This window comes from Zootoca vivipara, chromosome 10 (assembly GCF_963506605.1).
Source record: "Zootoca vivipara chromosome 10, rZooViv1.1, whole genome shotgun sequence".
NCBI lineage: Eukaryota > Metazoa > Chordata > Lepidosauria > Squamata > Lacertidae > Zootoca > Zootoca vivipara.
Genome location: NC_083285.1, coordinates 55,410,758 through 55,438,310, shown reverse-complemented (window position 1 = coordinate 55,438,310; position 27,553 = coordinate 55,410,758). Strand labels below are relative to the sequence as shown.

Here is a 27,553-nt window from a genome sequence, read left to right as displayed (position 1 = left end):
GCCTGGGTCCTTCACACCAAGTGAGAGACCATTCCTTGTGCAAAAAAAAACAAAAAAAAAACATGCTTGGATATACTTTAGGGAATAGAGACAAGTGCCTGATTATCTATTATCTAATCACTTAGCAGAAAGACACCTTTTCTCTAAAACTGAAAAAAATACCAGTATATTTCAGGGTTGTTAAGTAGCAGAGCAATTCAGGAATGTTTTGTGTCTCACTTCTCAACTGCAGTATAAAGAAGGGAAAAAGCTAAAGCCCAAACCAAACTACAACAGTGTTGATCTTTCTGAGGTGGAATGGGAAGACGTGGATGAAACTGTAAGTGTCTAAACTGGGATTTCAGAGCATGCTCCCTCAGCTCCCACCAAAGTGGGTTCTTAGCAGGTCACAGTAAAACTACTGGGGAAGGCTGTAGCTGAGTGGTAGGGCATCTGAATTGCATGTAGAAGGTTCAATACCTGGCATCTCCAGGTAGGCCTGGGAATCTTCCCCGTAAGATCACTGAAGGGCTGCTTGCAGTCAATGTAGACAATACTGAGCTTGTTGCACCAATGGTCTGACTTGGTATAAGGTGGCTTCTTATGCTCCTATGTTCACAAATGCCTTTGGAAAGAGGAAAGCCTTTACAGTGTGTTAGAAAAAAACAAAAGATTGGGCCAGGTGAGCCCGTTGCACGGGCTGCAGGGTGGGGTGATTCTATCACTGTGGTGCACAACAACTAAAAGGCCAGGTTTCTTTTAGTCAGTAGACTAAGGGCTTCTCCACACTTACTTTACTCTGCTGTTTCCAGACACGGTTTGCACTTTAAAGATCCATGTCCAAGCACCCTTTATTTGCTCAGGAGTTTTCCCAGCAAAAACCCACTCTTTAAAGCTGAATTGGAGCAAATAGCAATCTGCAGAAAACCCAAACTGATGTTTGCTCCGATTGAGCCCTAAAGAGTAGGTTTTTTGCAGGGAAAGCTCTGGAGCATGGAGCTTTTAAGTGTGGACCTATGCCTGGAAAGAGCCAGAATGTTCTCCCTAGGGAAGTTTGCTGGACGCCTTCATTATACACCTCTAGGCACCTGGAAAAAGTGTTCCTTTTTAACCAGGCCTTTGTTTGATTTGATTGACATCCTTTGCCCCTTTAAAATGGTTTTTTGGGGGGAGTTATTGGGTTGTTGTTTTTGTTTTGATTATATATTTTGTGGTTTTATACTTTGATTTTGTTCTGTGAACTGCCCTGAGACCTCCGGGTATAGGGCGGTATATAAATTCTAATAATGATGATGATGTGTGGATAACCTCCGAAAGTGGTAACATGCAAAGGATACCTAAAAAGATCCGAAATTGAGATTTAGTTCATATCTTAGTATATTTGAGTATATACTCTTGAGACTAAGCCAGGCCAAAGTCCTTTACTTGGGTTAGAAGTTGGGTCCCTGGCCCCTCCAGTAAATGAATATATGTGCTTGGTGTTAGATTGCCACCCACATTCAGAATAGAGATTTCTGGGCTAGGTAGATCAATAGTATTGATATATAAAAAGGTACTCATGTTAAAATGTGTGATCAGAGGAGTTCTTTTGGCAAAAAAGTACATCTCCCCAAGGTTTGTGCCCCCTATACAGATCCCATGCTTAATTGAAGTAATCAGATGTTGTAAAGTGATAATTGCATCCCAGGATGACCGAGATCAATAAAATTATCTCATCCTAACCTGCTCTCTGCTATGCTTAGCTAAAGATGTGCTTATAAAAGGGGAAGAAAAGAAAAGCTTATGTCAAAGGCTCCTGCCTATTGCAGGCCACTTTAAAGCAGATGACCGCAATCCTAGCTGGAGGCACTAATTCAAATCTGTTCCCTTCTACAGCTGCGAACAGCAATGATCAATGGGGAAACAGGTGACCTCTCAATGGATGTGAAGGTGCCTGTAGATAAAGGGGTGAGTATATAATTTCTTGTTTTGGTACCCTGCATTTGGAACAATTGCACAGAATTAAAGCAAATTTACATAAAATCATAAACTTAGCAATAAATGTACAGTTCAAAACAAGTATTTAAAATAAATAAATAAATAAATAAAAGTCACACATTTAAACTCTTTTTTTAAAAAAAAATCCCTGAAGATTTACCTAAAATGAATCCTATAGCCACAGTCTTTACCAACCAACCAAAATGTTACTGAGAAAGTTCTCCAGAAGTTAGTGGAATAAAGAAGACTGAATTAGGAGCAAATAAGATTGCATTATGCTCCCGGGGTTACTGGGACAAAGAAGCAACAATGGCTGTTTTTGAAAAGTCATGTGTCCCAGTCTACCATGACATGTTGCTATGCACATCCAAAGGAGATCTGCCAGGGCCTATGTCTTCAAGCTTCTACATAACATGCCCTTCAGTCACTACACAATATTATGCAGTTTGACTTCTTTTGACTCTGTATCTGTGCATCACTTACATTAATTTCAAAATATGCTAATGAAAAATTTACCATGGCCCTCCTTCTGTTTTCTGCCTCACAAAGGACCAGCATAACGTTAGCACCCCAGGGAAATGGAAGCCATAAGAGGAAACCATATTCTGCTCCAGTGCAGGGCGGTCAAACTAAGTGAACCTTTGAGAGTGCTTCCAGCTTTACATTACTTTACTAATTAATATAATTTTGTTCTTTGCAAGACTTCTTTCAAATCCTACTTAGGATTATTCAGGAGGCAGAACCGCAGTTTTTTGTGAAATCGAATCATTTCTTGCAAATTTGTATTGCTGTAGTTATTTGTCATGAAGCTCCCCAGGTGCAATACAATGTTTCATTTCTAATTGCCTTATGACATTTTGGAGGAACCTAATTAGTTATCCCTTACCTACCATCATGTCTTTTCCTGTTATTGCTCCTTAGAGTTTTCTGTCTTATTATGGATTTTGTTTTGATTTTTTTTCCAGCGGCTTGCATGTTTCTTTCCCCCTTTTCTGTCCATTTTAACCTTGAGATAGACAATAGTTGTGGGACTTGTTTATGTCTTAATAAACTGTCATTTACATTATGTAACATGATTATACTAAATTATTACAGATGCATAAATACAGGACATTATAATTCACGAGAGCCGCTGCCAGTCAGTGTCAAAAATACTGAGCTAATGTTATAGAATCCTAGCATTATAGAGTTGGAAGGGATCCCAAGGGTCATCTACTCTAACCCCCTGCAGATGACAGGTGGCCATCCTACCTCTACCGTAAAACCTCCAATGAAGGAGAGTCCACAACCTCCCCAGGGAATCTGTTCCACTGTTGAATAGCTCTTACTGTCAGAAATACATTTAGTCGGAATCTCCTTTCTTTTAACTTGAAGCCATTTGTTTGAGTCCTACCCTCCGGAACAGGAAAAATCAAGCTTGCTCCATCTTCTATGTGACAGCCCTTTAAATATTTGAAGATGGCTGTCATATCTCCTCTCAGTCTCCTTTTATCCAGGCTAAACATATCCACTTCCCTCAACTGTTCCGCATCAGGCTTGGTTTCCACACCCTTTGTCATCTTGGATGCCATCCTCTGCACACATTCCAACTTGTCAATATCCTTCTTAATTTGTGGCGCCCAGAATTGTACATACTATTCCAGGTGTGGTCTGACCAAGGCAGAATAGAGTGGCAGTACTATTGTTGTTGTTTTTGTTGTTGCTTAGTCATTTAGTCATGTCCGACTCTTCATGACCCCATGGACCAGAGCACGCCAGGCACTCCTGTCTTCCACTGCCTCCTGCAGTTTGGTCAGACTCATGTTGGTAGCTTCGAGAACGCTGCCCAACCATCTCGTCCTCTGTCATCCCCTTCTCCTTGTGCCCTCAATCTTTCTCAACATCAGGGTCTTTTCCAGGGGGTCTTCTCTTCTCATGAGGTGGCCAATGTATTGGAGCCTTAGCTTCATGATCTGTCCTTCCAGTGAGCACTCAGGGCTGATTTCCTTCAGAATGGATGGGTTTGATCTTCTTGCAGTCCATGGGACTCTCAAGAGTCTCCTCCAGCACCATAATTCAAAAGCATCAATTCTTTGGCGATCAGCCTTCTTTATGGTCCAGCTCTCACTTCCATACATCACTACTGGGAAAACCATAGCTTTAACTATATGGACCTTTGTCGGCAAGGTGATGTTTCTGCTTTTTAAGATGTTGTCTAGGTTTGTCATTGCTTTTCTCCCAAGAAGCAGGAGTCTTTTAATTTCGTGACTGCTGTCACCATCTGCAGTGATCATGGAACCCAGGAAAGTAAAATCTCTCACTGCCTCCATTTCTTCCCCTTCTATTTGCCAGGAGGTGATGGGACCAGTGGCCATGATCTTGGTTTTTTTGATGTTGAGCTTCAGACAATATTTGCGCTCTCCTCTTTCACCCTTATTAAAAGGTTCTTTAATTCCTCCTCACTTTCTGCCATCAAGGTTGTGTCATCAGCATATCTGAGTCTGTTGATATTTCTTCCGGCAATCTTAATTCTGGCTTGGGATTCATCCAGTCCAGCCTTTCACATGATGAATTCTGCATATAAGTTAAATAAGCAGGGAGACAATATACAGCCTTGTTGTACTCCTTTCCCAATTTTGAACCAATCAGTTATTCTATGTCCAGTTCTAACTGTAGCTTCTTGTCCCACATAGAGATTTCTCAGGAGACAGATGAGGTGATCAGGCACTCCCATTTCTTTAAGAACTTGCCATAGTTTGCTGTGGTCGACACAGTCAAAGGCTTTTGCATAGTCAATGAAGCAGAAGTAGACGTTTTTCTGGAACTCTCTAGCTTTCTCCGTAATCCAGCGCATGTTTGCTATTTGGTCTCTGGTTCCTCTGCCCTTTCGAAATCCAGCTTGCACTTCTGGGAGTTCTCGATCCACATACTGCCTAAGCCTGCCTTGTAGAATTTTAAGCATAACCTTGCTAGCATGTGAAATGAGCGCAATTGTGCGGTAGTTGGAGCATTCTTTGGCACTGCCCTTCTTTGGAATTGGGATGTAGACTGATCTTCTCCAATCCTCTGGCCATTGCTGAGTTTTCCAAACTTGCTGGCATATTGGGTGTAGCACCTTAACAGCATCATCTTTTAAAATTTTAAATAGTTCAGCTGGAATATCATCACTTCCACTGGCCTTGTTATTAGCAGTGCTTTCTAAGGCCCATTTGACTTAACTCTCCAAGATGTCTGGCTCAAGGTCAGCAACCACACTTCCTGGGGTGTACGAGACCTCCATATCTTTCTGGTATAATTCCTCTGTGTATTTTTGCCACCTCTTCTTGGTGTCTTCTGCTTCTGTTAGATCCTTTCCACTTTTGTCCTTTATTATGGTAATCTTTGGACAGTACTATTACTTCCCTTAATCTGGATGCCACAACAATGATGAACAATGGAAGGCAAGAGGTGGGAGTGTGTGCCAGATTTTGGCGTCACACAGGGCACTGCTGGAATTTTAAAGCCCAATGTCCACCACTGCCACACACATGCTTTTTTGCCAGGTGTGTGTGCCCTACTGCCGCCTCTGGTTAAACCTCTTGAGAGAACATTTGTCCCCATATTAATATTCTTATGACCTGAGATCTGCTGTAGAGGCAGTCCATACATTAACCATTGTTTAAGATACCTTCAACTCTCCTGAAAGCCAGTGCAGTGGTTAAAGTGTCAGACCAGGACCTGGGAGATGAGGGTTCAAATCCTCACTCAGCCACGAAGCTCACTGGGTGACCTTGGGCCAGTTAGTGCCTCTCAGCCTAACCTTCCTCACAGGGTTGTTGTGTGGATTAAATGAGGAGTGGGGAGAGCAATGTATGCCACCTTGAGCTCATTGGGGGGAAATGGTGGGTGGTAATAATAATAATAATAATAATAATAATAATAATAATAATAATAATAAACCAATTGTCTTTACCCAGTTTTACTAGCCTTTTTATAGCTCCTATACATTTTTCTTATGCAGGGTGGCAATGCAATTCTTTCAGCTTTTGGATCCACCATAAATTCAGTCAGCTAACTGTATATTTTTCTCTTTCTCTCAGAGCACAATGAAAAAGCATTTTAAAGGTTAGCAAAGAAAGGTCCCATGGGTGCTCCTTCTTCCATGCCTTTTCTCACCTTCTTCTGTCTCCACACACATTCACTTCAGCCTTTGCTTGCCCTTGTTCTGTGCTCGCAGACTTTCAGTCGACTTTCAAGTTACACAAAATAGCTCACTTACCCCTTAGCGTTTATTAATTAAATATTGGAACTGAGATTTCAAGACTCCTCTGTGTAAATCTGTGTGCATGATATAGAGTGCATGTACTTTACCAGTTAACATCAGTACTCAGACAAACACAACAGGGAAAAGGAAACCAGCAGAGTGGGGAAAATCTGATGAAATCAAGTTTTATCTGTTTCTTTAATAGGCACCCCTGTTCTGTATCATCTCCTGCTATAGTCGAGAGTGTCTTGTCACTTTTCGTGTCTGGCAGAAGAGTTACTTAGAAATGCTTAAAAATAAATAAATCTTTTATTACTTACTCCTCCCCCCCCCTTAAAATAAAACTGCAGTATAATATTCTCTCAGCAATTCAAATGAATATTTCTTAATACAAAATGTTTAATAGTGACTATTTTTATCAAAGTCATTTTTGATTTTCTCTCATTTCCCTACATTTTTTAAAAACCGTTTTCTCTTACTTTTAATATAATGACTTCTCTTCCTGTCCTATTTTATCTTTGCAATAACCTTGCAAGGTAGGAGACTGTGCTAATAAATACAGTACTGACCTGAGCACACTGAACACACAAGGCAGCCCTTTGTGTGAAAGGAAGGCACTTCCACTTGCATAAAGGGTGCATGTCTCATTTTGGGATTCACCCCCACCCCCCAACACACACACACACCCCACACTGTGCCAGAGGAATTACCAAGTGGCTTTTCAGGAGCTGCAGGAATGAGGTGGGAAAGCCCTGTTACAATCCTGGCATCTACTACACTTCACAAGTGTATCTTAATGTGTAATGATTCTTACCTGGTTTTAGTGGATTAGAATTTGTCCTTTTTATGCTTATGGGTGTCTGAACACATTTATTATTCTTATGCTTTATTCTCTGTTAATGGATTTAGAGTGTTTGGTAAGTTCTGTATGTTAATATTTTGTAAGTCACTGTGAGGCGTTTTGTAAAAAGTGATGGACCAATGTGTTTTTTTTGGCAGGGTAGGAATCCCAGAGTAAAATATTAAAAGTGACCCAAATGCAATAAAAGGAATAAGAATAGGACACACAGAGGGAAGCATTGAATCTTTCACAGTTATAAGTTGAGGAGAGCATATTCCTTCCCCTGCCCTGCACATAGGGAAGCCACCTGATTCTGGGCAGCCGACACACATACCTTCAGGGCTATTGGGCTGTCCATGCTTGGCCAGTTAATGAAGTCAGCCAAGATATTTTTGAAATGCTCAGCTGGCAGCCAGCAATCTATCTTTGTGATGCATGGACAGTTCTGCCTCGATCCCCCTCAATGCCTGCTGTCATTGTGCCAGATGGATTTCCAGTACACTGAGGATTAGTGCTTAACGGGCAGCAGGAGGGGCAATGGTGGAGAGAGGGAAGAGAGAGACAGTCTCGTGTGACGACAGTGATAGTGGAAGTGAGCGACAAGGACAGAGACTCTGATCCTGCTGCTCTGCTACCTTCTCCCCCATGTCTCCAATCCCTTTGGTAACTCCATCTAGCCCATCTGTTGAGTTATGGCAGGTCAGGCACAGATAAGGCTCTTTGGAGGGTTTTGCAACACTTGAGGTGTACTGAAGCAGGGCTGGAGCAATCTGCCCACTGATTTTGCTGTCGGTGGTCTTTGCATTCTAATCCTGTCTGCCTCCAGCAAGTATTGTGTTGCTAATGCTAACATGCACCTGTAAGAGAGGTCTGAGCAAGCTGGCAACAGGTTTGAGACCTTACTGTCACAGATAATTCTACTTGGAAAGGGCCCCACAAGAACAACAATCTGGGAGTTAGCAAAGGGGCAAGCATTTTATGCAGGGCTGCTTAACTGGAGGTCTGAAGGCTTCCCATGGCAGTTGGTGTGGATGCCTCTGGTCCTGGAGCAAGGTTATATAGATTTAATAACTCATCAGAGTCACTACTGCAATGAGATCTACTGGAAGGATTCTGCTTCTCTCCCAAAGTCTCATGGACTAAACTGTCACAATCCCTTCATAAAATCATAGAGATGGAAGAGACCACAAGGGCCATAGAGTCCAACCCCCTGCCAAGCAGGAAACACCATCAAAGCATTCTTCACATATGCCTGTCAAGCCTGTACTTTATTTTTTTCTGTCCTGAATCTTACAACTTTCAGCAGTTCTAGTGTTGTGACAGTGGGAGGAGTACTTCTCAGATGCTACCTGCTGCAACCTGTTGGTGCATCACCTAAAAACAAGCGAAATATGTTTGTGTTTTTCTTCAAGTTGTTGTTGTTTTTCAATTCAGGTACACCAAATTAAGTAATCACTTCTAATCCATATGATTTAATTGGGTTCAAATTTTCTTTAACCATAGGGTTGTCCTTGTCTTGAGATTCTTTAATGCATGTATGGAGTGACTCCTGTCTGGTGTTCCAAAAAAAGCAACACCCAAGAAAATAATCCTGCTTCTAAGTTCCTCCAATAAGAAGACAACACTCTTTAGGTGACAGAGCAGGACCTTTGGAGAGATCCTGACTACCCTTGTTGAAATGCAGCTGCTATTTGGACATGACCAGTGGTCACATTTAAGAGACAAAACTACACTTCTGGTTGTGATTTCTCTCTCTCTCTTCTTTTCCAGAAACGAGTTCTCTTCCTCACTAATGACTATTTCTTTACTGATATCAGCGGCACACCCTTTAGGTGAGTGGGCAGGTCCCTTAGAGCAAGGGTTGGGAACATGCACCTTTCCAGACGTTGCTGCACTGCAACTCCCACTATCCCTGATCACTGGCTATGCCCATGGGGGTTGATCCAACCACATCTAGAGGGTCCCAGGTTTCCCACCATTGATTTATACTTATTTAAGAACTTTAAAAAGTGACTACAACTTGCCTCTGCACCTCTGGAATAAAAGAAAAGGGTATCTAAAATGCAGCACTTGATGTCTGGGTGGACTTCAGCTACAGCATATCTCATTAAAAAAAAGCATTGTCCATGTTTATATGGGCTAGCAGGTGGGAGACATCTGCACAGTCAAACCACTTGCCTTGGCTCACTTGTGGAGACATCTAGATTGCTTTTAATTAAGCACACGGTAGTCTCGATAGTGAGGTTAATCTGAGGAAGACCTGCTTTAGGACCGAATGAGGTACTCTCACAAATTCCGCAAAAACAAGTTAGAGATGAGCTTGCAATATCTCCAAATCTGGGAGAGTTGTGTACAGCTATTAACCAAATGAAAAACAACAAAGATAGTGGACCTGATGGGATACTTGCCGAAATCTTCAAAGTGGGTGGAATTGAACTTACACAACAACTTCACAAGCTAATCGAAAAAATCTGGGAAAGAGAATAAATCCCAGCAGACTTTAGGGATGCCAAAATTATCAATCCCTAAAAAAAAAAAGGTGACAGAACTGATTGTGGAAACTATCGAGGCATCTCTTCATTAGCTGCGGCCGGCAAAATTCTTGTGAGGATCTTAGCAAACCGTCTGGTAACAATATCCGAGGTGACCCTTCCTGAATCCCAAAATGGTTTTCGTCCTTCTAGGGGGACAGTGGACATGATTTTCACTGCTCGACAGCTTCAAGAAAAATGCAGAGAGCAAAACCAACCCCTGTATATGGTGTTTATTGACCTGACTAAGGCTTTCGACACTGTAAATCATAATGCCCTGTGGACTGCCCTTCTGAAAATTGGCTGCCCAGATAAATTTGTAAACATCGTTCGGCTCCTCCATGATAATATGACAGCAACAATTGCAGATAACAATGGCTCTCAAAGTGAACCATTCACAGTGGGATCAGGTGTTAAACAGGGTTGTGTTATTGCCCCAACTCTATTCATTATTTTCATTGCCATGATCCTACACTTTGTCGACGGGAAACTCCCCACCGGAGTAGAAATCATATATCAAACAGATGGAAAGCTCTTCAATCTGAGCAGGCTGAAAGCAAGAAGTAAGGTAACTTCCGTCATAGAGCTTCAGTATGCTGATGACAACATAGTGTGCGCACACTCAGAGGATGACCTCCAAACCATCCTAAATATCTTTGCAGAAGCTTACGAAAAGCTTGGCCTATCACTTAACATCCCAAAAAACCAAAGTGCTGCACCAACAAGTACAAAATAACCCCTTTGCAGCACCACAAATCCAACTCAGTGGTGTAACATTGGAAAATGTTGATCACTTCTCCTACCTAGGCAGTTACCTTTCCACAAGGGCCAACATTGATGCCAAAATCCAGCATCGCCAGAGCTCTGCAAGTGTGGCTTTCTCCCGATTGAAGTGCAGAGTGTTTGAGGACCGGGACGTTCACAGGGAAACCAAAATGCTTGTTTACAAAGTTATTGTACTACCAACATTACTATATGCTTGTGAAACATGGACCACTTATAAACACCATCTCCAGCTCCTCGAAAGAGTCCATCAACGGTGTCTCCAAAAATTTTTACACATCACTTGGGAAAACAGGCAACTAATATCAGGGTACTGGAAGAAGCAAAGATCACTAGTGTTGAAGCAATGATTCTTCAACATCAACTTCGTTGGACTGGTCATGTTGTGTGGATGCCTGATGATCGTCTTCCAAAGCAACTACTCTTTTCTGAACTTAAAAATGGAAAGCGTAATGCTGGTGGTCAACAAAAGAGGTTTAAAGACTGTCTCAAGGCAAATCTTTAAAAATGTAGTATAAACACTGACAACTGGGAAACCCTGGCCTGCGAGCGCTCCAGTTGGGGAACAGCCTTTACCAAAGGTGTCATGGGCTTTGAAGAAACTCAATCTCGGGACACAAGGGAGAAATGTGCTAAGAGGAAGGCACGCTTGGCAAATCCACACTGTGATCAACTCCCACCTGGAAACCAGTGTCCCCACTGTGGAAGGATGTGTAGATCCAGAATTGGCCTCCACAGTCACTTACGGACCCATTGTTAAAACCGTGTTTATGGAAGACTATCTTACTCGGCTACGAGTGATCACCAATGAAAGAAAGAAAGAAAGAAGAAGACATATTCAGATATATCATGTACTATAGCCCTTCCTGGACTATACCAAATATAGGTGGAAGATAACATGCTCTCCCTGTATTAAAAATGAAAGCCTGGGCCTTAGAGAGAAGATGGGGGTAGAACACTTCATATATTTCAATGAACAGCAGGACTTTGATAAAGGAGAACATTCATACATACAGCCAACTCTGTTTGCAGTCAAACTGGCATCATCCACACACCAGAGGGAGGCAGCTGCAGGCTTGGGGAAACCATCAAAGTTTGGAGAAGTACAAAACATATTTTTTAAATGTTAAGGATTCGGAAATAGCCCAGTGAAGAGTGGGTGTGACCAGTGGCCACAAAATCCTGACTGACCTAAGGTGGGGAGTAGGGAAGGAAAACTGGGTAGGTTATGAAATATAGAGTATCCTGGAAATGGGGATGGATGGATGGCTTGAGCAGGATTACTCTATCCTGCAACACTTTGTTGCAGGCCCCACTTGGTCATATATTCTCTCACTGATGTCCCAAAGTGCTACATTCCTAGAAGGGCTGCACCATATGCTGTTACTTTTAAGGACTTAGTTCATTTTCAGGTCCTTTCTAGCCTTAGAGTTCTTTTACTGGTTAGTTGCATTCCTGTAATTTGGAATTTCACAATGTATGTTTCAGCAATGAGAGTTCAATTTAAGTGATGATTCACTACTAAAAATCAGTTTTTCATGGCAGCATTCAACTTACGCTATCAAAATCCAAGTTTTGAGGGGCTTCAAACATTTTAGAATGTTAATTCAGCAATGTGTAAATGAGGAGAAATTTTCAGTGCAAGTAAGTTGGTGTTTATTACAGTAATAGCTCCACCACACAATGCAGGCCTTTGCAAGTCTCCTTACTGGAAAACATTTTCTCTTTCATCTCTCAATCCACAGTCTGGGAGTCGTTCTATCGCGAGGGCACGGTGAATACATCCTGCTTGGGGACACTTCAGTGGAAGAAGGTAGGGTGAATGGCACAGCTTCATCATGCAATCACAGGGAGAATTGATGGAGCATTGCCTTGTTTTAACACAGCTGGGTTCATATCTCAAACTGTTCTTTCCTTTGCCACACAACACTACCACATCTCCTATGTATTTGTTTCCCTGTTTGAATCAGGAGCTTGGCAATAGAAGCCTATTAATTAAATCCCTGAAATATATATTATGGGAACACATTCCCCAAATTACCCAAATAAAAACTGGTTCATACGTACCTGTGGTGAGGAACTTCAGGCCTGGGAGTGGGATATGGTCTTCCTGGACTCTCTGTCTGACTCCTAGGACCTTCCCTGGGCCACACCCCTTTCTCAGAATGTGGAATTTTAGAACCCATGGTTTTATAACACATCTAAACCATGTGATTCAAACAGGCTGACCTATAAACAGGAAACGGGGTGTGATCTAAAGAGGGAAAATAGTTTAAACACCTCCACAGCCTGAGCTCATCTAGAGGTCTCATCTTCATCCCCTGAAAATTCACTCTCTAATTTCAATTCCTGGGGGAAACACAGGATACAAAAACATGTTGAACATACAGAGGAATCCATAAGGCTGTGAATAAATGAGTCTTTGTTTGCTTTTTGGTTTCAGGTTTACATGATCTGCTGCAGCCAGACTTGACTTTAGCCAATGAATGGTAAGTGGCCAGAATTCTTCTAATCGGGGGGGGGGGGGGGCGGGGGAGAGACCTGGGAAGGAGACAAATGAGCTGCTACTTGGCTTTGGGGACTTTACATTTAAGGCCTTGAGAAAACATGGTCCTGGCATCTAAGGGGCCAAAGCTCAGTGGCAGATAACATTTTTGCATGCAGAAGGTCTTGTGTTCATTCCCTGGAATCTCCAGTTAAAGGATCTTAACAGTGTTGGAAGAAAGGACTTTTTTTTTGCCTGCTGCCCTGTATGAACCAATGCTCTGTCTTAAGGCAGCAACATATGTTTATGTAAGTCTGTATCCCGAGGAACAATGTGGATCCCATGAAATAACTGCACCGTGTTATTTTAAACTTTTTGTGAGGAGCCTAACTTTCCTAGATGCTAAATAAACAAACTGCACAACTCCCCACCCCCTTACATTTTCTAGGGAATATTTTATTCTTATCAAAACATTCTCTACAGTAGCCCTAATCCAGCTCCATCACTGATATCCTCAAATGATTGATTGTTGAGCTGCACCCACTTAGCATGGATATAATTTGTAGCTGAAGTGCAGAGCTATATTTTTGGAGCAATTTGATTCAAGTTCTTGCCTTTGTTTCCAGGTGTCTATGCAGTGCTGCATCTAGAGCAGGGGTCAGCAAACCTTTTTCAGCAGGGGGCCAGTCCACTGTCCCTCAGACCTTGTGGGGGCCGGACTATTTTTTGGGGGGGAGGGGGGCGGAATGAACGAATGCCTATGCCCCACAAATAACCCAGAGATGCATTTTAAATAAAAGCACACATCCTACTTATGTAAAAACACCAGACAGGCCCCACAAATAACCCAGAGATGCATTTTAAATAAAATGACACATTCTACTCATGTAAAAACACACTGATTCCTGGACCATCCGTGGGCCAGATTTAGAAGGCGATTACACTGGATCCGGCCCCCAGGCCTTAGTTTGCCTACCCATGATCTAGAGCAAGTGCATAGACCTAGAAACCAAGTAACATTCTTTGTTCCTGATGCACTGATATGGGTGCAAAGGATAGTTTTGATGTTACTCTCAGTCACAGGACATTCCTTAGGGCCTAGGGTCTCCATTACTGTGGGTAGTGAACATTTGGGTCCGGAGCTGACAGGTCTTAGCCATGGCAACTGTCTTCATTTCTTAAGTATATACTGGAGATCAGAGATCATGGAAGTTGTTCCAACTGAGATTTGAGCTCTGTCCCAAGCATGCAGATTTGCCAGGACATCTCTTATGAGTGCAGAAAAGTTGTCCAAAGGAACTTCTGAATCACATTTTTGGTCTTTCTTTCTAGGATTTATTGCATTACAGATATTGATCCAGATCACAGGAAGCTGAGTCAATTAGAGGCCGTGATCCGTTTCCTCACAGGAGAAGAAGCTGACCTGGAATGTGAGTTCTGGAATATTACTCCTGGAATACATCCTAATGAGAAGCCTTATTATGATAAGGGATGGGAGAATCTGCCAATTTCAGTTTCTCTCAGATTCTCATTTTTCCACTCTTAAGTTCAGGTCTCCAGATTTGCATTTTTTAAAATAGTCCTTATGAAGATTCATCAACATCCTAATAGAACACATTTTTGTATGCATTTCTGCCTTAGTATACACTTTTACAATGCAATTTTCCATAATATGATGCATTTTTGTGTATTATTTTTACTAATACCGGTACAGTGCATTTTTATGCACACTACAGTATATGGCTACAGTATTCGTGGCTGGAGAAATGCACTGCAACATTTGCAAAAGTGTGAATTTCAAAGGATGGTTCATATATTGTTTCAGAATGCATTGATTAGGTAGGTTTGCCTTTAAATGCAAAATGAAATTAATTTCTCCACCATCACTACTTATGATAGCAAGTTACTTCATCTATATGTGACATTGCCGCTATTCAAGAGAGGTCAGGTCCCATAATTGCAGAAGTGGAGTACAAAAGCATTAAGCATGAATGAAGCAATGGGGCAGTCAAGATGTTTAACCTGTGTGCCACATCCAAAATTCTTGTATGATGGAGAGCCACAGTCCTGCCACATCTTCATCCACATTCCCCCCTTTTCTGTCTCACCTGAGGATTCCTGCTGTCCAGGGTACAACATGCTGTGAGGTCTATGTGCCCCCACTGTATGCTGACGATGTAACCAGCATGGCACCACTGCCTACTCATAATTAATTCTGACCCTGCCTTGGTTTTCAAATTAACTGCAAATTGGAACTGGCAGGCTCAGCCCATGCCTAGGCAGATGGTGACATCCACCTCTTCTCATTAATCTCCCAGCATTGTTCGGTTAGTCAGAGGCATGCTGCTCACTGAAAATGAAAGTTGAGCTTTCGGCTATCATGGCTTTGATTGCTAGCAACTATTAATGGATCTGTCTCTCTTTATGTATTAACTTAACCTTTGTCTCCCACTGTCACATCAACCTCCTTCATAGGAACATAGGAAGCTGCCTCATACTGAGTCAGACCAATGGTCCATCTAACTCAGTACTGTGTGTGCTCACTGGCAGTGGGTTTCCAGGTAGACCTACTTGGAGATGCCAGGGATTGAACCTGGAACCCTCTGTATGGAAGACAGAACCTGCACCACTAAGTTATGATTTCTTCATCTAGCTTCAACCTATCAGTCCAGTAGCCTGCCCTTTCTAGGCAAGGATGTTCTGGAGAGCAAACCTCTCTCCAGAGGCTTGAATGAAGGAGGACTTGAGAGGTAAATATGCCTCATTAACAAGAAGAAAGTTACTCTGGGTTAAGCCACCTATTTGTTTGAGCCAGACAGGGACATCCAATATGGTACTCTTTAGATGGTGTGGAATTCTAAGTTAGAATTCTAAAGCCAAATTTATCAAATTTATACTCTCTGAATCAATATGCTAACCGAATCTTGCAGTTCTCCAGCTAATGTTTTTAAACATGCATATATTGGGAGAAAGTGTGCATTAAAAATGAACATATTAGTGAAAATAAAATATAAAATGCATTATATTAGTGGAGATTGTTTGCAAAAATGTGTACGTTAATTGAAACTGCATATAAAAATACATTTTTAGGAGAATTTTTCATTAAAATGCTGGTGAATTTTCATGATGATTGTAAAAATTGCTGCAAAATGTGGAGAGCTAAACATGTCTCTTTTAGCTGTACTGCACTACTTTTTGTATTTGAATTATTTTTATTGTATTGTTTTGTGTGACTTTCTTCAATTGAAAAAGATTTTTAAAAGAAAGAGGCAACTAAATTTAAGCCTGGAAAATCGAGAAATGGAAAGAACTGAAATTGACAGATCCTTCTATCCCAAATATTGAATATCAGAAAAGAAAAATGGAAAAATGAGGAGTGGGCAGGGGTGGAATATCATTCTTGAGCTCCTTGGAAGGCAGAGCTGACTGGCAGGAATCCTGAGCACTAGCACTCTTGCTGAGAGGTGAAGACACTCTGCAACTTACTACTCTCTTTGGGGGGAGACTTGCATTTTAGCAGTATCTAGAGACTGCTGGTTTAAAAAATATAGATTCTTAAATCAAAATTTTAATTAAGGCTGATGGTCAAGACATATTTATCTGGATGCAGATCTTCTTAAAGAAACCAGTGCTCCTTCTTAGCAAATTTGTTTAGGGTACCAACATTAATATGGAATATAGAAATTTTTCTATTTGGGAAATGTTAATATATGAGATAGTTTGCGGGGGCTTTGTACCAAATTCTACAAAAGGTGAATAAATACAGATTCCTAGATCCTAGCATAAAATTAGGAAAAGACCATGCATGCACACCATGCATTAAGGTCGATAAATGTAACAAAATAAAGTATTCAAAGCTTCATAAACCTTACTTAGTCTTTGCACTTGGTCTTTCTCCTTTCTCTCTCTTCGTTTTCATGCCCAGGCGATGAAGAATTAGTTCAAGAGGTGCTGTTTGATGCTGTAGTAACAGCACCCATGGAAGCCTATTGGACAACATTAGCACTCAACCTGTCTGAGTAAGTGCATGCTTCATAATTTAAGGCAGGTTTTGCCACATCTAAACATGTTCTTGCTGAATCCAGGCTAGACTACTTTAATGTGCTCTATGTGGGGCTTATCATCATCATCTTATACCCCACCTACGGTTGCCTCAGCCACCCTGGGCAGTTTCTAGCATAATAACAGCACAGCAAAACGTCAAACATTAAAAACTTCCCGATACAGGGCTGCCTTCAGATGTCTTCAGAAAATTATGTAGTTATTTATCTGTTTGACATTTGATGGGAGGACATTCCACAAGGTGGGTGCTGCTACTGAGAAGGCCCTCTGCCTGGTTCTCTGTAACTTCACTTCTTCCAATGAGGAAACTGCTAGCAGGCCTTTGGAGCTGGACCTCAGTGAACACGCTGAATGATGGGGGTGGAGAGTTAGCCTTTCCTCATAGGGAATGATTTCTTACAGAAAGAAAATATGAAGGTTACAGTTCCGCAGGCCAAGAATAGAATCCCATCACCCTCTGTAACACTGGAAAGTGGTGATGGTGGTGACATGTGTGCAGTTATCACATAGGAACATTGGAAACTGCCTAATGGTGAGCCAGATGAGTCCATCCAGCACACCACTGCTGTTAGTAACCGGATGCCTCGGGTAATGGATATTGCTACAGCTGCTCTCACATGAAATGACCATCCAGTCCATGTCAGCTACTCTCCAGGCCTTCAGAGCTCTTCCTGGAGATGCTGGGAACTGAACCTAGGGTCTTTGTATGCAAAGCCTGTATTCTATGCCCCACTAACCTCAGGTTGTTTGGTGCAAAGTACAGTATATTGAACTGGTTCTGCAGAAACCTAATGCTATATACCTTTGTCTCTCTCTTTTGGTGCAACTGCATCCAACAGTGAGGCTGAAGGAGGGGTGGATATGGCCTTTATGGGAACTCGGGCTGGTCTTATGAGGAGTGCCCTCTATGTTGGAACTGAGAAACTTTCTAACAGGTGAGTCCTTTGGATGCATATATCGGAGACATTCCTCCTCCATTGCCCCTCAGTGTAGCTTAGGACGATTGAAATCAGAATGAATGTGCATGGAGTGATCATTCAGCAAATGCACTGGAACTATAATAACCATTCCTTTCCTCTCAACAACTCCTCCTGTTATTGTCAAACCCTGCTACTTAATATTTGCAAATATTGAACTCCAAAGGGTATCAATTTACAAACTGATAAAATTTCCTTATATTGACTTACCACATGGCTTTGGGGGTTGATTTCAGGATGCATAAAACCAGCAAACATTATACATTGATCTAGAGAGTCTAGCAGCAGATGTTTGCAGTCTCCCTGGAAAAATCAGGAGCCAGCCTATAACGCAGTCACTACATTGCTGTGTGTTTGTTGATTTTACTTATTGCAAAACCAGTCTCAGGAACCCTTGCCTTCCCCTTCAGACTAATCTGAGATCACTTTTGGAATGTGTAAACACCCCCCAAAGGCTGAGGCTTCATTTTGATTCAGGGCTGACTATTGCTTGGTCCCAGAGCCTGTTTCAAACATTAGGACTCCTTCTCATCCCCCTCTGCAGTGCACAGGAAATTGTGTGGGCTGACAAACACGCTTGTCTTGATCCAACCAATGGTTGGGCTTTCACATGGGTATCCCTACCTAGGGCTACTCTAGATGTTCTTTTTATTGCATATTCATGTTTATTTGTGCTCATGTTGCTATCAGTGCAGTCATACACAATTCCACTTTTAATACTATTTGAAGTTTCAATTGTTTTGGGGCGGTCAATACTGCTTCATTCCTAGTCAGTGCATATCCTGTAACATCCTGCTGAAACCTCATGACTTTTCAAACCACAAATGTTCTGGGGAGTTTTTGTCCTACTTTTGTTGTGCTATAGCCCCTCAATTAAAAAAAAAGCAGAATAAATCCAGCACTAATGCACTATTGTGTCCACAGCATGTTGCAGAATACAGCACAATAAAACACCAGATGGGTGGGTCCTCCTAATGCGAGGAATAATGACATGGGTAGGCAAACTAAGGCCCGGGAGCTAGATCCGGCCCAATCGCCTTCTAAATCCGGCCTGTGGACGGTCCAAGAATCAGCGTGTTTTTACATGAGTAGAATGTGTTCTTTTATTTAAAATGCATCTCTGGGTTAGTTGTGGGGCATAGGAATTCATTCATTTCCTCCCCCAAAAATATAGTCCGCCGCCCCACAAGGTCTGAGGTACAGTGGACCTGCCCCCTGCTGAAAAAGTTTGCTGACCACTGAATAATGAGAACAAATGAGAGCCACAGTTGTGGCTCCTCCCTCAATCGAAAGCCAAGGCTGTATTAGCATAGCCATTTCAGAGAGCCAGGATGGGTGTACCTCTGTTCAGAGCAGCACTTTATATGTTAATCTTTGCTCTACACAGCTGCATACCTTCTGACATCTCACAGACAAAAATAAAGTCACTCTATATGCGTGTAACATCCCACTTTGCCTACCAAAAGTCAGTGCTTGAAGGCCTTTTTACATTGTTGAAGGTGGTCCTCCAACTTTATTTAGTCTGCAGTAGCAGATATATAGGTGGGTGTGGGAGAGATATTTGCCTGTTGTTATATTTCTATCCTACTAGCCCGGGCAGCATAAGAGGTTGCTCCCTTATTTACCCTAGAAATAACCCTGTAAAGTTAGCTGTGAAGTGAAAACCCCTGTGAAGGGAGATGCACTGATAGTCTGGTGTACCGTGTCCAGTTTAGTAGATGGTCAGGCCGATAGTTTGGTGTACTGTGTCCTGTTTAGCCCAGAGAGTGGAAGAATTAGGGGAGGCAGGATAGATACTCTCTTCAAATATCTGAAGGACTGTCACGTGGAAGATGGAGCAGGCTTGTTCTCTGTTGCTTCAGAGGGCAGGACTAGAACTAATAGGTAGAAGCTGGAAATTGCAGGGGAGCAAGAAACCCCTATATGACTTTGGAACAAATTGTGTCATGTAGCAGTGGACTGTCCTTCACTGGGGGTGTTTAAGCAGAGGTTGACTGGCCATCTGTCAGTGTCCGTGTACTTGTATTAGGGCTGGCCCAAGGCATTTTGGCACCTGAGAGAATCCTCAAAATGGCACACACACCTTGGCCAGGGAAAAAGGGGTGAGTGAAGATCTACGCCAGGAACAAGGGGGGGGAAGTAAATCAACATTAGCAGACTTTTGAAGTGGGAATCAAAGGCAGTCGTGGGAGGAAAAGGGGCCTGCTCTGAATTATGCTGGGTGGGTGCAGAACCCAGAAGACTCAGAGGACATCCCCCAACGTTTCCTTCCTAGGGGTGGGAGGAGACCAGCAGAGCCTCCTATTCGCTGAGAGGCCACTGTAGAGGTGGCGTGGGAGTGCTGCTGAGGAGGCATCAGATCTGGCCTCCAAGGATTGTGCTGCAGCTATTTTTGCTACTGCTGCTGCTGCAATGGCAGGTGATGCGTTCCTTGGAGACCCCTGTGGATCCTGCTGCCCAAGGTGTTGCCTTATAGGTGGCTGGCCCTGACTTGCATCTTCCATTTCAGAACCTGCACAGAGCAGGGGCTTGGGCTACATGGCCTCCAAAATCCCAGCTAACACTATTATAATATGGTGATTGGTCCAGGGCTTTCCATTTCATAGTTTCATAGCTGGAGAGAGATGTGAACCTGGATTTTCCTTCTCCTACAATATATCCTGCTTAACAGTTCAAAAATACAGTTGTCATTGACACCCTGTAGTTTACAAGGCAGATTGCTGCCTGTGTTCATTTACATGCAGGCGTGGTTAAAGTCAAGATGCCTCTGTCCCCACATCTAGATATACTGGGAAAGAAGCTAACGCTTGAAGAATTGCAATGCTGCCCACTAACAATACTTTTAAAGGCCTCTCTGAAAGGCAACACAGGGCAAACAAGGCCAGTGATTCGGCAGCAGAAATTAGGTATTATACCTGGTGAATAGGGAACACGGGAGCACTTGAACCTGAGAACAAGGGAAACTGAGTCTGTGTCCAAGAGCATGTCTTCCAGGCATGCTTTATTTTCAGCATCAGTCTTCCCCCCCCCCAAATAATGTTTTGCCAAAGGCCACAAGGAAATAATTGGCAACCTGTTGGTTCAAATCGCCTGCCTTGTTCCCTTAGTGAAAGGATGCACAGTGTAGCCTCTCAGTATGTTCTTGCTACATCCATTGTCTGTAGTAACACTAACTTCCTGAGCTAACATGTGACACCTGCTGCTGCTATGATACTCTCATAACCAGATCCCTTCCACTTGCTAGTGGCAATATCTGTTAGTACATGCATGGTGCAGTTGTTAGTAACCGGATGCCTCGGGTAACAGATATTGCTACAGCTGCTCTCACATGAAATGACCAGACATCCTGGCTGGGACAGGAGATGTCCCTCTTTGCAGTGCCTTTACTCTTCTAAATTTATGCACATGGAATTTAGTGGCCTTGCTCAATATCCTGATACATATTTTTTTTTTAATCAGAAGAAAGAACTTGTTCAGGAGGCACATATGTGGCAGCAGTGCACATCTCTATAAGCAAAAATTACAACACTTGGGACTTTTTAGTTTAGAGAAAAGGCAAGTAAGAGGGAACATGATAGAAGCGTATAAAATTATGCATGTTTCAGAGAAAGTGGACAGAGAACACTTTTTCTCCCTCTCATAACACTAGAACTCAAAGCCATCCATTGAAGCTGAATGTGGGAAGACACAGCACACAGTTAACTTATAGAATTCAATCCCATTGGAGGTGGGCAGTGATGGCCAGCCACTTGGATGGCTTGAAATGAGGATTAAACTTTATTTAGACATATTCATGGAGGATAAGGCTATAAATGGCAATTAGCAAGGATGGCTATGCTCTGCCTGCTTGGTCCATGGTAGTATGATTCTGAAAACCATTTCCAGGAACCCACAGGAAAGTGCCATTACACCAAGGTCCTGCTTCTAGGCATCCGTTAGGCCACTGTGAGAGCAGGAAGCTGGTCTAGATGGGCTATTGGTCTGATCTAGCAGGGTGATTAATTATGTTATCTAGTCTAGGGCATGTATATGTGTAGATGAATGGAACCTGAATAAGCAGTGTGCTCGCCACTCGGAATGCAACTGCATGGAGGGTGCTCCATTGTGGCAATCAGTTTGCATTTATCTTTTTGCCAGGTGGATACAAGGAGTTCCCACTGCTCCCATTTCAATGGCTTGCTTTTGGACAATGGTTACCAATGGTGCAGTGAAAAATCTACACATCCACACTGCAAGAATTTGCAAACGTCTTGTACAGTGGAGAATGCTCCGCAAAGCAGCACTTGATGCAACCTCCATGCTTCGATTTTGTCTGTGTGCAGGCTTAACTCCAATTCAGCCCTGTTGAACTGAAAAACAACTAATCATATTGTCTGCATTCTTACCCTTTACACATTGCACGTGAACAACCCGGCTGTTTTGGTGTGGACAACAGCTCCACCTGGTGGGGGAAAATATTGCAATCTGGACTTTCAGCCCAAGGGGCTTAGATTCTGGTATACTGAGGCCTAGTACCACATGAGATATATCCAGTGGTTGGTTTTATTTTATTTTATTTTATTTTTGCTAGGTTTACTATTTTGCAAAAAGGCTTTACTTTTAGTCTAATTCGCTTCCTTGGGCTGTTGCTGGATGGGCACAATCTAAATGCAGAAATAAGAATTACTGCACTAGCAGTAGGCAGAGAACAACGGACCACATCTAATAATGTGTAAACTTATGTGCATCCCATGTGTATCCCACATGCAGCATACTCTACCCAAATTTCAACCTGCCCTGCACCACATTGCATCCCAGTGTGTACAACTGCCTACATGCTGTTTGGTTTTTTGGATTAGGAAAATTTGCTATGTTTATGGTCCTCAGACAGAAATAGCTATCATACTGGAAAATTCTGGATAATCCCACTCAGTGGTTTCATGTAGTTGTGGACGCCTCTTGGGACTCATCTAATAGTGGAGTCAAGGGCCCAGCACATGTAAGCAATTTTATCTTTAAAATACATTGCACATGAGTCACAGCGAGGCACTACCACCTCCTTTGGGCCAAGGTTTAATGTGCCCCACACTACCTAGTAAGATATTTGCTAATGTGATGTTTACTAAGGATCCATTGTATAATCTGATCCCGCATGGAAAAACAGAGTGAGTATTACAGAATCATTAATGTCCGATTTCTGTTCGTTCTGGAAACAGGTTACACTCAAAGAAATATCAGGTGCTTGGTACTGTGAACTGCAAGACTGAAACTGTATTAGTTTTGTCCTATTAAGCATGTTCTTCTAAGGCTCCCAAGTTGGTGCAATAATCAATGTACTTGTCAAGCCTGAGTTAATTGCACCATCTGAAACCGAGATGATGGTCCATGTAGGCCATCCAATCTTGGTGTGGGTGTGGGTGTGTGTACTCCTAAAAGGCCTGGGATCAGAGTATCAGATCAAAACTCAGTAATAGAACACACACTTTGCATTCAGAAAGTCCCAGGTTTATTCTTTGGCATCGCCATATTATTATTTTTTAAAGGATCTGGTAACAGGCGATGAGAAAGACCTCTTCCATGAAATACTGTTTCCTGATTAGAGTTGAAGCCCTTCTCAGGGTTCCCTACTTTCAGAAGCTAGGTGGGTTGGCTGTCAGAGACAGGACCTTTTCCATTGTGTCCTAAATATAGAATGCCATCCTCAAATATACATGCTTAGCATTTAAGTCATTATCTTTTCAAGGATTTACAAACATACAAATCACTGCCAGTATTTTGTAAGAGAGATTTAAGTGCATACTGGAGATTTAGGTTTGTGCAATTAAAGTGCTCTGATGCAATGGTGCAACAAATCTACTTTTTAATAAAATTACTTTTTTGCAATGGGAAAAATGCACTGACGTGTGTGGGATAAATGAAATACTAATGGAAATATATAGAATGACAATGGATACAAATCAGAATGAATTCAAATTGAATGCTAATTGTCATATGACCACCTCATAACAAATGCTCAATAAAGACTGGACATAGTTTAACCTTTGTGTAAGCTTTGTGCAAGCAAATCAGGATGAATGCTCAATAAATAGGTCATCTGAAGGAACCCTCAGACAGCCGGAGGTACAGATAATTGGAAGTTCAATGCATATAATAAACATTAGTATCCTGGATACCTAACAGCTTTTGCAACTCAGTATTTGATAAAAGAGTTTCTGTTATGTGTTCATATACCAGCATTTTACTGAAGCAAAATGTTTTGGACATTTTGTTCTGATCTCCTTTCTTGATTGCTTTGTGTGCTTTTAAAATAGCAGAGGGCTCTTTATGGGGGAAATGTGGAAATAGACCTTTTTACACAGCCAAAGACCTGCTTGAGAGCTTAATGTGTCCCTCTCTAAATCTCCCCAGGTAGGCACAATATATTTTATGTCCTAAAGTGTTTGCATAGTGTAGCTGTGAGCTATAAAAGAATAGCTCTGTCCCTTTCTGCAGTGGTTCTGTAATGGGTGATAAAGTCACACTTGTACAGTATACAGTTTGTTTGGTTTTTTTTTTATTAAAAAATGCTTCAGGGTCCTTTAAAGCAAGACATGACATACATCGTCGATGTGGTTTGTTTCACCCTGTAGCTGCTGCTGTTATACCGTAGTTGCAGTGACTCATTAGGCATGCTGTTTCTGGTGGAAGGGGAGGCAGTGTGGTGCAAACAGTAACAGAAAATGAATAGGAGCTAGTGTAGCATTAAAGGCTAATGGGACAATCCTATGCATGTTTACCCAGAAATAACCACATGTTGTTCAAAGGAGGCTTATTCCCAGGTAACTGTGCATAGGGCAAAAGCATTAGGAACATAGGGAGCTGCCTTATACTGAGTCAGATGATTGGTCCATCTAGCTCAGTACTGACTGGCAGGGTTTCCAGTCAGAGGACATTCCCACATCTACCTGGAGATGCCAGGGATTGAACCTGGGACCTTGTGCCCACAGAGCCGATGCTCTACCACTGAGCTGGGTCCATTACCCTTTGAGAGACTAAACCGTAGAAGTGGAAATCCCTGTTTCAGTTCATCATCTGCAATATCACACCTCATGTTAGTCAAATGGACCCAAGGAACAGCTGAAGGGAGAGGACAGCAATGGGCCTCTTACCATATGTAAAGGTTTGTAGGGAAGTGGCTCCACTGAACAGAGTCGTCAGCTAACCCTGTGAATTAGAACCCGTATGTAGGATATTTAAAAAACAAGTTGAGAATTAAAAGAGGCGGGGAGATCAGCCAACAGAATAAGAAAAATGGAAGCATGCAGGATGTTTGAGTGAACATAATAGAGGAAAATATAATAAGGGTTCCCCTGTATCCCTGTGATTATGGTCAGTGGGAGATACAGCACTGGGTAGAGGGCAAGTCATATGTGAAGAAGAGGATATGGATGTTTGCAGGCCATCTCCTCTTATGGCCCTCTATCTGGTTGCTCTCTTGCTAAGCCATTTGACCAGGTGGTGCTGTTACTTAATGCCAGGTTGGTGCATAATAAAACTATGTTCATGGTTTGATCAAGGATGAGGGAGCCAACCGGGCATGTATTGCTGAGATTTGGGTGAATGAACTGGGTATATGTAGTTCTTCTGACCCTGTTGTGCCCATTGCAGCACACACTGGTGGAGGAAGAGGAGGGGGGGAGCGCACTCCTCCTGGCAGCGCGATCCTGGCAGGGTGCCATCGTGGCTGCCCCCCCACCCGCACTGGATGCCACGCCCCCACAGGCGGCACCCCATGCTCCCAGGACGTGCACCAGCCCCGCCCCTGCCTGTTTTCCGCCCCCCGGTGCCGGAGCATGAAGCTCCGCCACTGGCAGCACAACCAGAATTATATTCCAGTTAGTGAGTTTGGAAGGCATATACAGTCTCATTGGGGATCTTCGTTTGAAAGGTGCTAGTAATTCACCCACCGTTATGTTCTCACATGGCACAAAGTATTGGGGAGTACAGTATTGGTAAATTTATTACACAGGCTGTGCATAAGGCAACCTTGTTTCTCACATTGGTAGTTCAGCATTGAAGCAGATAATAAAATCTGAGGACTACATTGATTATTTTGAAGGAGGCCAGTGACACTGTGTCCTGGAAGTGTTGAGAGCAACCTTTAACAACACATTTCCCAAAGATATTGACTGAAAGTTGCCATTAAATCTGGTCACTTGCTGAAGTGGGGGTTGCTTGCAAACTCTGGCAGATGCAGTTGGGGTCTCAGTGACGCTAAAGGTTGGATTGGTGAGTTTTGCACAAAATAATAGGAATGGGGGGGGGGGAATACCGGTAAATAGTTTTGCTTTATTTCAAAAACAACAACCCCTCCCCTCCTTCAGGTTTGTAAATGGTGTTTAAATCTGTAGAATTCTATTGACCTCAATGCAATTTGTGGTAATGTAAAGGATGTGAGTGATTTGTCTATTATCAATTAAAATGAATGGGCCTAAATTAGACGTTTTGTAATTTCTATTGCTTGCACAAAATGAAGAGGACAGGTCCTAGGCTAAGCTCACCTGTAGGTATAACAAGTAACTAATAACTTTTAACAACCTTTTGCAGGGTCATTTTGACTCCTGTGTTTTGCCTTTAGTGCATGGTTCCTCTGTTTCCTTGGTGATACCAGTTGTGGGTAGCATTGATTCCAAAAACTGTAAGAGTAAAAACATTTTGTCACTAAATTAAAGGAGGAAGGGCTCTGAAACAGCACATGACAATTCACATTCTGTCTTCCTTCAGTACTATCTGGAATGTGGAGTTGTTGAAGACTGATACAGAAGTTTAGTTCACTTTGTTCACTGTTGCCGTTTGTTTGACCCCACTTATCAAAGGAAGGACACACACACGGCTGCTGCTCTTGTCTGCATTGCTCACTAACCCCACCTATTCCCTTGCCAACCCTCAACCCCAGCCACTCACTCACTCACTCACTTATTTGGACCCTGGGCTTCCTTGGCCCTGTTGTGCATGCATGCAAGCAAACAAACAAGCAAGTTGGCAGCTGGGTGGGTGGTGGCGGCAGCAGCAGCAATGACAGGGAGGACATAGGAAGGCCCACTTGTGTCACCTGCCTGACCTCTTGATTGCTTGCTTGCTCTGCCAGCCTTCTCACTTGTGCTGCTGGCCTGCTGGTTTTTATTTGGTTAAAAACAGCTGCATTTGATGCAGTTTAATGGGCTGTGGAAGATGAGAACTAGATAAAATTTATTTTTAAAAATGTGTTCATAATGCTTTGAATAACATTCTGAAGTACAATAGTAGGCCTTTCAGATGAGGAAAAAAAGAGATGCTTTGCTTTTCTTCTTCCAGGAAGTTCTTGACCCGTGAAGATAAGGAGAGCATCTTCACCATGGACCACTTCCCACTTTGGTACCGGCGAGCAGCTGAACATCCCCCAGGAAGCTTCATTTATAGCATTCCTTTTGAAGACCCTTCAGGTAACTCTACGTAATTCATGTGTTGTAATACAATTGAAGCTGAATCAGTCAGTAGGCAGCTTCTTAGCTCAAGTGAATGAGTAGAAAATTAGGATATTTTCAACCCTCGCTTCAGCCCACCAGCAGAAAAACAGCAAGCACACACTGGAGGCATAGTCCTTTTGTTTTTGTAGCCATTTAAAATCTTTTAATTGGCCATTGTTACCAATGGGATTTACTCCTAAAGCACATAAGGTTGGATCCAAAGTTAATAGTG

The 27,553-nt window shown here is 42.5% G+C and overlaps 1 protein-coding gene across 1 annotated transcript in view; it reads left to right on the top strand.

The window, feature by feature from the left end:
* Nucleotides 1-27,553, top strand: part of CACNA2D4 (calcium voltage-gated channel auxiliary subunit alpha2delta 4) — a 180,530-nt gene that overhangs the window by 50,451 nt on the left and 102,526 nt on the right. Inside the window, exons 17-25 of the mRNA XM_060280005.1 lie at nt 233-319; nt 1,855-1,926; nt 8,790-8,851; nt 12,079-12,146; nt 12,777-12,822; nt 14,151-14,248; nt 16,744-16,837; nt 17,720-17,815; nt 27,170-27,297. Of these exons, the coding sequence (XP_060135988.1) occupies nt 233-319; nt 1,855-1,926; nt 8,790-8,851; nt 12,079-12,146; nt 12,777-12,822; nt 14,151-14,248; nt 16,744-16,837; nt 17,720-17,815; nt 27,170-27,297 (751 nt within the window). The remainder of the gene's footprint in view (nt 1-232; nt 320-1,854; nt 1,927-8,789; nt 8,852-12,078; nt 12,147-12,776; nt 12,823-14,150; nt 14,249-16,743; nt 16,838-17,719; nt 17,816-27,169; nt 27,298-27,553) is intronic.